Source organism: Symphalangus syndactylus, chromosome 7, assembly GCF_028878055.3.
Source record: "Symphalangus syndactylus isolate Jambi chromosome 7, NHGRI_mSymSyn1-v2.1_pri, whole genome shotgun sequence".
Classification (NCBI taxonomy): domain Eukaryota; kingdom Metazoa; phylum Chordata; class Mammalia; order Primates; family Hylobatidae; genus Symphalangus; species Symphalangus syndactylus.
Window position 1 is genome coordinate 10,700,059 of NC_072429.2, and position 12,036 is coordinate 10,712,094.

The 12,036-nt window shown below is 47.6% G+C and overlaps 1 protein-coding gene across 11 annotated transcripts in view; it reads left to right on the forward strand.

Moving 5' to 3' along the window:
- LOC129485990 (uncharacterized) overlaps window positions 1-12,036 on the forward strand; it is a 66,997-nt gene that overhangs the window by 42,745 nt on the left and 12,216 nt on the right. For 2 of the 11 annotated variants that reach the window (XR_010121661.1, XR_008658820.2), the window contains exons 1-2: window positions 7,159-7,648; window positions 10,882-10,974. Coding sequence is in view for 7 of the 11 variants with exons in the window: in XM_063642586.1 (XP_063498656.1) it covers window positions 7,612-7,648; window positions 10,882-10,974 (130 nt within the window). In the remaining 4 variants the exon portion in view is untranslated. Of the gene's footprint in view, window positions 1-6,552; window positions 6,673-7,155; window positions 7,649-10,881; window positions 10,975-12,036 lie in introns of those variants that run through there. The other 9 variants (XR_010121660.1, XM_063642590.1, XM_055285204.2 and 6 more) reach the window with 7 other exon arrangements.

The window sequence follows — 12,036 nt, forward strand, 5'->3', positions numbered from 1 at the left end:
GGGCAAGAGCAGGCAGTGAGGTGTCCTTATTCCTGAAGCTCCATTCTGCTTGGCTCCTGTCCCCTAGAGAGCCCGGGGCAGGGAGATGGTGCAGGCAGGACCTTGAGGACGGCAGTTCAGGCTCACCTGGGTCTTGGAGGGACTGGCGTTTAGCTCTGAGCAAACATGTCTGTTGGCTTTTGCCTCATGGTTGGCTCCACAAATTACAGCAGCCCAGTCACCACCACAGGTTCTCTGTGCACCGGGACAGGTGTGCACCCACCTGGTGCAGGCTTTCCTCCTTGACACCAGTGATACCAGAGGAGCTGGGGCCAGCTCAGGGGAGATGTCTGCAGCCCTGCAGGCCCAGGTCCTGGGGCACCAGAGCCGCTTCCCAGATTTGGGTGCTGGCAGTGGTGCTTCTGGTCATGGCCCTGGGCTCCTCCGTGCCCTGGGCTGCTGATGTCTGTGTTCTACAGAGCCCAGAGTTCCAGGGAAGCACCGGGGGGGCGGTGTGGCCCTGGGCAGGAGGCAGGGGAGGCAGGACAGGGGCCATCCCAGTCGCTTCCAGGTCTCTCCTGTGTCTCCATGACTAGAAAATTCTCACTCTTGTGTTCCTGAAAGAGAAAAAATGTAGTTGCCTAGAATTTAAGTCATGACCTGGGGGATGCTGGGGGAGGTGTGCACTCCGGGTGCCAGGACCCGAGGGTGGGGAGTTGGGGGTGCAGCATGAGCCGGGGTGGACGAGGGAAGGGAGCTGGGGGTGCAGCATGAGCTGGGGTGGGCGAGGGTGGGGAGGGCTCCCTGGGTTTCTTCCTCACACTTTAGTTGCCACTGAAGCCGGCACAGACCTGGCCGATGGGGCTGGTCCAGGGTGGGCCAGTGGTTTCGTTCCGGTCTTCTCCCGCTCCTGCTCCTCCACCGTGGCCTGTAGGGTGTCTGCTGCACCCCGGGAAGCCCCAGCTCCCTTCCAGCCTGACACTGAGCGGAGGTGGGGCTCTGGGCTGGGCCCTCCTCACCTGCAGAAACGGGGCTCACAGGCGCTTGGTGACGTGGGCACGTTGCTCTTCCATGGCGAGAGGTCAGCCTTGGCTGTGGGAGCCAGCACAGGTGGGCAGCCCCCAGGTCGTCTCTGCAGGAGACTCCTCTGGCAGGTCACACACAGGACACCCCGCAGAGCTTTGAAAAGTCGCGACCCAGGAAGGGCTCGAATCTTCTTTGCTCGCCCAGCCTCCAGACCATCAGTACCTGTGAGGGCAGGTGAGACTATTTGGGGACAGGAACACCCCCAGTCTCGGGAGCTAACGACGTCCACTCGTGTCCTGCTTGTGGTGCACAGCCTGGCATGTCCTCCAGGCTCTGGGACTGGTGGCCGCACCTCCAGCCCATGTACCCGGCCGTGTGCACAGGAGAGCACAGAGCCTTGAGGAGCCTGAGGCTTGAGGAGGTTTGAGGCCTGGGAAGGGCCGTTGTCACTTTGCCTGTGTTCCATGGTATCCGGTCACACAGCCCTTCTCACCTCAAGGGAGGCTTGGAGTACAGAGGACACGGGGCTGGGGGTGCTCAGGGATGCACCTGCACACGCTCCTGCACACGGCCCTTCTGCCCTTGTCCTGGCCGCACAGCAGGAGCTGGTGGTGGGCCCAGCAGCTGGGGGGCAGGGAGGGGAAATTGGGATGGCAAATAATTACGGTTTACTTTTTTTTTTTTTTTTGAGACGGAGTCTCGCTCTGTCGCCCAGGCTGGAGTGCAGTGGCGCAATCTCGGCTCACTGCAAGCTCCACCTCCTGGGTTCATGCCGTTCTCCTGCCTCAGCCTCCTGAGTAGCTGGGACTACAGGCACCCGCTACCATGCTTGGCTGGTTTTTTTTTGTGTGTGTATTTTTAGTAGAGACAGGGTTTCACCGTGTTGGCCAGGATGGTCTCAATCTCCTGACCTCGTGATCCACCTGCCTCGGCCTCCCAAACTGCTGGGATTACAGGCGTGAGCCACCGCGCCCGGCCCAAAGTTATCCATTTTTAAGTGGGAGGTTTGTGGCATTCAGCGCCGTCACAGCCTTGCACAGGCATCGCCTCTGTGTAGTTCCAAGACATTTCCATGGCCCCAAAAGGAAACCCCATACGTATTAAACAGTTGCTCCCTGCTCCCCCCTCCCCCAGCCCCTGGGTTCTGTCTCTGTGGCCTCGCCTCTTCTGGACATTTCACCTGGACCTTTGTCTGGCTTCTGTCACTCAGCATAAGGTCTTCTGGGCTCCGCCACACTGTGGCGTGCATCAGGCCCCATTCCTGAGAGGGGTGAATAGTGTTCCGTCACCCGTTCATTGGGGACGGACATGTGGGTACCTTCCACCCTTTGGCGATTACAAAAAGTGCTGTCAGGGACATTCCCATTACAAATATCTGAGTCTCTGCTCTCAGTTCTCTTGGGTACGTACCTAGGCCCCAGGTGTGACATTGCTGGGTAATTCTTTTGTTTTTTGAGGAGCTGCCATGCTGTTTTCCACAGTGGTTGAGTCATGTTCCATTCCCAACAGCAGTGCACAGGGGTCTATCCCGTCCTCCCCACCCCGTGTTATTCTCTAGTGCGTGTCTAACTGGCCATCCCGTGGGTGCACGGTGTCATCTCACTGTGGCTCTGGCTTGCCTTTCCCTGGTGACAGTGCTGCTCGGCATCTTTTCCTGGGCTTGCTGGCCAGTTGCCTCTCATTGGAATGGCATCTCTTTGAGCCCTCTGCCCGTTGTCTGCATTTGGAAAACCCAACAGCCTGTCCCATTTTTAGTGCCCTGAGTTGAAGCATTTCTCTGTCGAAACCATCAAGCAGCTTCATCCAGAGGCATCTTCATCAGTGTCTGAGCCCCCCGTCCCTTTTGAGGAGGGCGTGGGATCATCTGATTTCTCTCATGGGCACTGAGTCACCACCATCCTCGGGAACCCTGGGAACATTCCCAGAAGACCTCCTTCCCCCAAACCTCAGCTGTGCCCGGACCCCCTCCCCACCCACGGCAGAGGGCTGCATGTTGTTGTAGGGGTGTCAGGAGACTTGGGTCCCGGTCAGAGTTCCACCATGAGTGTGAGATGCGAGTGCTGGGCCTCCGTTTCCCCGCACAGAACGGGGAGAGGGATGTCCGTGTTCTCCAGTGGGTGGCTCAGGCCAGATGTTGGAGGAAGAGCCTCGAGGGAGAGAGGGCTGTGCCTGTGTGGGCAGGGATGGTGGCGTCTCCGAGGCCAGGGCTGACTCCCATCTCTGCTCCTCCTCCCACTGCTCCTCCAGGCCACCCCTCCTGTCTGGGGGCCCAGGAGGAGAGGTGTCTGCAGAGGCTCTGCGCCCCACACTGGGTCTCCTGCTCCACATGTTGGGAAGAAGGAATTTAAGTCTAGAGCTGAGACTGCACTGCCATGACGGTGACTGTTGTCCTCATTGGACGCCAGGGAGGTAGCTGTCCTTGGCATTCATTGAGTGCCTGGTGTATGCACTAGGCTGTTCATGCATCTGCAGAGCCCAGGGTTTTCTTGATGGTTTGGCAGAGAGATGCTTAAACTCAGGGCACTAGGAATAGGACAGGCTGTCTGGTTTTCCAGATGGAAGCACTGGCTTGTAGATGAGTGCAGCTGGGCCGTGGAGCCATAAGCTGAAGCAGCTGTTCCCAGAGTGAGGCTCCTGTGGACCATCCTGTCACTCTAGCCTGCTCCAGACCTCTCCACAGTTGCTCAATGAAGGGCATCAGGCCATGGCAGATGGGTGACCTGATGCCTCGTTCTGCCCCTTCCTTTTATGTTTAGACACAGCCAGTGTCCAGCATACATGTTCCAATAGAGGTCACAAGACGGACAGAACAGAGTCTGTGGCAGTAAGGTACCAACGTGTAAACAGCACCTGCAGCCATGCCAGGCAGGGGTTGAGTCATACGCCCCTAAACAAGGAATAAACTGTTCCGACTGCCGCAGGGTTTCTTTTTCTCTAGCAGCCACGTAAGCACTATTAACAGTTGTAGCGCACCACCAGACACTGAGTAACTGGCCCCCAGGCCCTGTTCCACCAGCCATAACTAGAGCTCCAATTGGATGGGAGACCAATTTCAGTAACTCTCTCCCGGGAAGAGACTACCCGCCATGAGCTGGCTGTGGCCGGTTTACAGAGGCTGTGCACTTGTGTGCCTTTGTGTCCTGAAAAGACGTTTTGAGGTATAGGGCCTAATTGTAATACATTTAAATATTACGTCTCCACCCCATAGTGAACATGGGTCATATGTTACATGCATGTTTGTTTGGTATGCATGCATCAGGACCATCCTCATGAATATTCACTGCTCCTCCTGTAACCTGTCGAAGGTTTCTATTCAGCTAGTCTGTCCAGCGTAAAGCTCCTGCCGCAACTCCCCCTCCTTCCATGTGCCAGGCTCTGGCCTTGGCAGGAGGCACGCTTCCCAGCCTGCAGGATGGCCACCTTGCGGTCTATAAACTTTCATAAGAAATCAAGTCTCTGGTTGTGCCAGAAGCTCCTTGGTTTAATTAGGTCTTATACCAGGCTTCAGCGACATGATGTACCCAGGTAACAAACCCGCACATGAAGCCCCTGAACCTAAAACGAAGTGAAGAAAAAAAGTCTCCTCTTGTTTTCTGAATGTATGAATGTTGTGATTTTTTTTAAGTTAACAGAGTGAATGACATGCTTCCTTTGTAGAGCAGCATTTCAGGTCTACGTTAGCTTTCATTACCCTGTTACTCCATAACCCTCTGGTTAATTTCCCTGAATGTGTGTGTTTACTTGTCAGTCAACTCACAGTGGCTGAAGCAGCAGGAAAACACACATGTGTCTTACCCTTGACCTGGGTCATACAGCGGCAGGTCTTTTATCTCCTTGTCAGTCAACTCACAGTGGCTGAAGCAGCAGGAAAACACACACGTGTCTTACCCTTGACCTGGGTCATACAGCGGCAGGTCTTTTATCTCATGTTTGAGAGGTATCTCTGTGCTGGAGATTTTCAAACAGGAATTTGCATGTGGCTTTTTAAACATGTTTGCAATTTCTCTGCTATTCTCCTCTTGAGAGGTGGGCGTCTATGCCTCTTCTCATGAGGCCAGGCACTAGTGCTCACTTGTCACTGACGGTGATGCGGAGGGGACGCTGGGAAACTTCCCAAGCTACGTTTGAAAAGGCCACGAGCCTCTTTCTGGTTTACTCCAGTCACTCACCTGTGGCGCCCTTGGCCACTAAGTCAAGGCTCTGAATATCCTGAGACTGCCCCACTGCTTGGAAGCCCCGGACACCAGAGAGTCTCCTGTAGGTCCTCCAGGCAAGCCCGATGACCCTGGCAGACCCAGGAGTGATGTCCCCTCTGGATGATCCCAACCCCTTGCTGTGGATTCAGCCCCAGCCAGTGAGCCTTCTCTGCAGGCCCCAGATATCAACACATAGCAAGAAGATATCTTTTCTGTGTCTTGCGTGAATTCCTATCCCCGTGAAGCATCAATAAAAGAAAATGGTTGTTTTATACCAGCATTTTGGGGTATATATATATTTTTAATAAACTCACAATAAACGCACCAGGAATAACACACTTGTAGCACATTCACGAGGTACAGAAGAAGACACACTGAAATCTGGATTTCCTCCTTTCCCTCTTCTGTAGCCTGCCAGCTCCTGCCTCTGGAAGAAATGGCTGTTTAGTTTTTGTACATTTTTCCAGATTTATTAATTGAACGATCATATAGCGCTGACACCATGACAAAGCTTTCTAAGGGCGTTGCCTACCTACCAATGTGAAAGACCCATTTAGTTTTCATTCCCTGTAAACACTCAGGTGGCAGCAGGAAGGAAAGCCGTTTGCTCTTTTTAACTGTTCCCTATAAATGAGCTGCTTTTTTAAAAGTTGCTTTTGAATGCTGTTCCTCCAGTGAGATGGTTTTTTTAAAAATGTATTCTCTATTTTTTAAAACAATTTCTTCCCCAGTTTGCATTGGAGATGTGAATCTGTTTTCCAGTTTTTTCTTAAGTCTCACCACTGTCTCTTTCTCTGTCTCATGCATACGTATATATATGCATATACATGTATATGTATGTATGTATGTATATATGCAAGTATATGTATATTATGTGCAAACACACACACATTTTTCTGTTCAGTTGTTAACAATTACAGTTCTCCATTTAGACAGGTAATACTACTTATTCCTTCCCAAATCCTGTCTGTCACCTTCTCAATTAGGTAATCCCTGAAAAAATGGCAATTCTGTATTAATGCAGTTTTTACACCTCATCAATACCCATTTGATTTGATAGTTCTTAAAGCTTGTGATGAATCTGCGGTGACGGAAATTTTCACTGAACCATTTCATATCTTAATGGCTATCCACTTTGTTTTAAACATGGTAACTGTCTCGTTTTTATTCTCTAATTTTCAGTTGTTGTGTCTTTTGGGGGCCTTGTCCGTTGCCTTCCAAGTGCTAATTCTCATGACGAGATAAAAATGGGTGTGACTGGGTGTTGATTGATGAGCTGAACACATTTAATCTGCAGTTTGAGGTTATCAGAACTCCCCATTTAGAAAATCATCCTTTATGTTTTAGAAAATCATCATTGTATGTTGAACATACAATGCTTCATTCTTCTTCATCTCCGAGTGAATAGCCAGTCTTTCATGTGTATATTCACAGAGAAATCTCTCAAGAACTCAAAGAGATTCAGAAATTAGTAAGTCTGCAACTTAGTTACATACAGAGAAAAACAGTAGATAATATAGATAGGTGGTAAGATATTTTATACAATTACTATGAGTTATATTCTTAGAGATCGACTTTTAAAAATTGAATTTAGGCTGGGCCCAGTGGCTCCCTCTTGTAATTCCAGCATTTTGGGAAGCTTAGGTGGGTGGATCACCTGAGGTCAGGAGTTCAAGACCAGCTTGGCCAACCTGGTGAAACCCCGTCTCTACTAAACATACCAAAATTAGCCGGGTGTGGTGGTGCATGCCTGTAGTTCCAGCTACTCGGGAGGCTGAGGCAGGAGGATCACTTGAATCTGGGGGGCGGAGGTTGCAATGAGCCAAGATCACACCACTGGATTCCAGCCTGGGTGACAGAGCGAGACTCGGGTTTCAAAAAAAAAAATTGAATTTATACTAAGGCATTTTAAACTTTCATCTGGAATAAATTTAAAATTGTTGAATATGGAAATTGCTGATGACTCAGGAATAGTAAGATGGATGGGGATAGTATTTCCAATCAAGGAAGGAACCTCATTTTATTCTGAATGTGTTAGTTTTGACCCTCTTCACCCTGAAATTTTCACTATCAAATATATTTGGAAGGCGGGTCTTCTTTCCTCATTTAACATTTATTTCATACACAGAGAATAGTAGTGTGGGTGTGGGATTCAGATTTTGAAATGAAGCGTGGACTCTGAGTGGCCCCTTGTCCTTGTGAAAGTGCACTGGTCTAGATGGCGGCAGTTGGACCCCAGAGTGTGGCACGTGTTCCTGTGTTCATTTGAACATTCTCTGATGACCTATCGCTGAGGTCATGTGATGATGCGTATCCTGTCTTCCACCCCAACTGCCACTGTGTTTCAACTGCCGCTGGCTGTGTTTCAACTGCCGCTGTGTTGGAACTGCCAGCTAGACTACTCACCAAAATGGGAGGCAGCCTCTGCTGCTGTGGTGAACGTGAAGGTAGGTTCATTTCCATCTTCTCACTGCAGTTTCTTCAGATGGGCCACTTGTACTTAAATGTTTTCCTGATTTATTTATTTTTCCCCCACCTCCAGTTTGTCTACAGATTTACAAATTGGTTTTAGAGTTTTATGACTCAATTTGTATTTTTGATTCTGCTATCAAGCTTTCTGCCTTAAGTATTTTCCTCTGTTTAGAAAAATGTACTGTTTCCAAGGCCAGTTTTATACACACTTCCATAGAATAGACCCAGAAGAAATGCAATAGCATTTCCTTAGTCATATCGGGAGATCTTGATACCGATTACAGTGTGAGATGTTCCATGAAAGGCAGATGACAGGCCAAAGTCTTCTAAATTGAGATGTGAAAATCTTAAATCAAATGTTGAAACAGCTGGAATCCAGAGATTTTTAGAAAATAAACTGAGATCTTCTGGTGGGAAACACAGTAGCCTAGTTAAGAGGTTTTGAGGGATTGTTTTAAATTAAAGACATTTTTAAAACATAAGCACAATCAAGTGGATATACAAAGTTACAAAATAGAAAAAATTATTAGAGGTTATAAAAGGTTTATGAAAATCTTACTTTGTAGTCAAAACTGACTGGGGTAGATAGATTTATTGATAAGGTCTTATTAAAATTAGCTACAATATTAAAAATACAGTAATACGAAACTAAAATTTTGGTTTAAAAATAAGCTTTTGTTAAGATAGATAATTTGTTCTCAATGAAATTATAAGAAGTAATAATTTTTTCTTCTGAAATCTGTTTTTTTTTTTTTTTGGTTAAACTTCTCAGATTTATACCTCAGAGGTTCGAATTTTTCTGTCTCTTTACACCTAAGTTACAGGTCCCACATCATTGCTTTCTGTTTCTTTTCCCCTGGAAAAGGTGCATCTTTATACTTGGCTTGGATGATAACTCTCTCCTTTAAATTTTCATCTGCCCCCACCCAGGTTCTAATTCTGCTGCTGTAATACTAAAATGCTTATTTTAAAGGTCTAAAATACTAACGTTTGTCTCAGATGTAAAATGATTTTGTACTCTTGGCCTTTTGCTATGTCTTAATTGTTTCAGGTGATCAGGAAGCCTCCCATGCTGCTAGAGCCAGGTATCCCCCTGCTCAAGTTACTAGCAGTTCTGTTTGCACTTCTCTATAACACAGTATTCACTCATGACTGAACACACGCTGTGTCTTACTAAATTCGAGTACCCTTCTCATGAGGTGTGACTTCCAAGTTACTCAATAGGCTTCATTTAAACACTGCCCATTCTCGGGCAGGCCTTCGTTCAGCCTGCTCAGATAGTTGCTCAGATGAGTAGTCAGTGAGACAGTGGGGGTCACAGATTTAATTCATTCAGTCACTTAAGCACCAGCCCTGATGGCCACATTTTCAGTTAACTGCTCATGCAGGGTTGGTCAGTTGAAGGGAGGTTGATTCTTGGCACAGCCATCAGGTGGCAGTTGGCTTAGAATGTTCTGAGTTCTGAGCCATCTTGGGGACCAAGTAGACCGTTGGTCCCTTGGGGTGGTCACTGGTCATGAGGGTGCTCACCACCAGGCAGCTGGCAGTGTGAAGCTGCTGGGGAACGATGGCCAGACATTTGAATTTGTTCAGGAGGCTTTGTTTGCAGGCAAGTGCCATATTTTAGGTGAAGAATGGCAATCTAGAGACAGAAGTTTTGCTTTGTTTGAATGATTTGAGCTCTTCTCTGGACTTAGCCACCTCCAGGCATCCACCTCCCTTTAGAGACTTTGGGGCAGGAGGATTGAGAAAGGGAGTGAAAAGAGCTCCTGGTCAGGGTTCAGGCCATGATTTAGAGGTCTCAGGGGTTCAGGGATATCTGTCCCCAGAAAACCATCCACATTCTTGTCCCAGATCCATCACTTCTGAGTGCTGTGACTCTGGGCAGGTCACTTCAAATCCCTCATTTCACTTCCCTGAGCTGTCAACTCTGGGTGGCAGCCCCTGCCCTGCTTATCCCTCCAGGCTGATGTGGGCATCACAGGAAAGCACAGAAACGATCTTGAGCTCTAAAGCGTCAGGCCCGTGTGAAGGAGAAAGAAAATTTCACCCTCTACTGCCCTGGAGCCCCCCAAGTGCTGTCTCTGTATTAACCACTGCCAAGGTCCCGGCTTATTCCTTCAGACATGTAATGACTGAACACTTGATGGCACTCAGGAAGCACCTGTTTTCTTCAGAATTGACCTGTTTAATACTTTTAGCCTTAGAATGTAACATAGGCCATTATGAACATTTCCACACTCAGAGGAGGGAACTGAGGCACAGAAGGGTCTATAGACCTTCTCAGTTCATGTAGCTTCCAAATAAGGACTTGAGCCCAGACCTTTGTGCACCAGTTCCCCGTGCTCTTGGTCACTCCCATCTGCCACCCTTCTACCTTGTCTCATCTCAGTACAGGGATTTGCCTACACAGTCGGTCTGCACCATTTTAAGTGCAATCCACAGTGCAAATTCTTCCTAACACCCAACTCAGATTCAGGAGGCTTATCTCTGCAGATGGTGACAGTGGACAGTGGATCAAACATTGAACCCAGTGGTCCCCAGCCCTTTTGACAACAGGCACCAGTTTCATGGAACATAATTTTTCAAAGGATGTGGGTGGGGTGGAAGGATGCTTTCAGGATGATTCTTGCACATTTATTGTGCACTTTAATATTATATTGTAATAATTAATGAAGTAATTCTGCAACTCACCATAACGTAGAATCAATGGGAGCCCTGAGCTTGTTTTCCTGCAACTAGACAGTCCCATCTGGGGGTGATGGGAGACAGTGACCCATCATCAGGCATCAGATTCTCATAAAGTGCCTGCAGCCTATATCCCTGGCCTGTGCAGCTCACAGTAGGGTTTGCGCTTCTATGAGAATCTAATGCCATGGCTAATCTGACAGGAGGTGGAACTCAGGCGGTGACGGGAGTGATGGGGAGCGGCTGTAAATACAGATGAAGCTTTGCTCCCAGCCAGCTGCTCACCCCCTGCTGTGCAGCCCGGTTCCGAACAGGCCACACACTATCGATGGCCCAGGGGTTGGGGACCCCTGATTTAACCCATTTCCCATTTGGAAAAGAAAAGTGCAGCTTGCTGGCAGCACAGTGTTCTCGGGGAACCCAGGAAATGGGTTGAACTGTGAATAAACGATTCCTCATTTCTCTATGGTCTTCTGCAGCAAGATGTCAACAGCTGTCTTTATTTTCTTACATTTCCCAGAGAATTACTTGGATCAACTGGAATTCACGCACAGATTCCGATCAGATATGTGCTCTGATCCTAGTTTGCCTCCTGAAGGACAGCGACGTAGAGGTACTGTGGAAATTCAGTTACTCACCCTTGCGGGCATAAGGATTCCACATTCTTCAGTGTCCCACACTTCAGACCACTCTGACATTGCTACACTGTATCTTCTTTATTTCATGTGTGCAAATTGACTAGTGTAGCACTAGTCAGTCATTAGTCTGACTGTATTTCCACTTCAAGTTTGGTTCACTTTTAATAGTAAAGAACACCTCCATGCAAGGTTTAGATATTTAGCTGATTGTTAGACATTGGCTAAAATGGAACTCTTCCTGAGATAATGTTGCTGCATTTTCAAACAAATGGAGGTCACATGAAACTTGTAAATTAACATAAAAATGGAAATAGTACAGAAAGTTCCCATATACCCTCCCCCTTCAGTATCTTTTTTGTGATCACATCTTACATGAATGTGGTGCATTTGTTATAGTGGCTGAAGCAATAGTGATATCTTAATGAACGTTTAGAGTTTGCAGTAAGGCTCACCCGGTGTTGTTCAGCCTACGGATTTTGACAAACTCATAATTTCATTCATCACCCAGACAGAAAAGTTTCGCACTCAAAACATGACGGGTGCTGCACCTCTTAGTCCCTTTCTTCTTTTCTTAGGACCCCTGACTACCATAGATCATTTATTTTACTGCCTCAGTAGATTTTCTTTCCCCAAATTCTATAGAATTGGAATCATAAAGTATGCAGTCACTTAGGACTAACTGATTTCACTTCGCAATATACATGCAAGATTTTTCGTATCTTTTTGTAGCTTAATGGCTTACTAATGTTTATCAGTGAATCATATTCCATTGGGTTCTTGTAACAGTGTGGGTTGGTGCATTCACCGCCTGAGCAGCATCTCAGCTGCTTCCAGTTCAGGTGATTATGAATACAGCTGCCCTCATTCTTGTGCAGATTTTGCAATGGGCATAATTTTAAAATGTAACTGGGTAAATGTTTAGAATTTTAATCAGTTGTCTATATAATAAGACTATGTTTTCCCTTGTAAGAAATTAGGTAGAATTCAGTAAAGTCATTTTTAAAAATGCATTTTTAAAAAAGTTCTTATTGATTCAA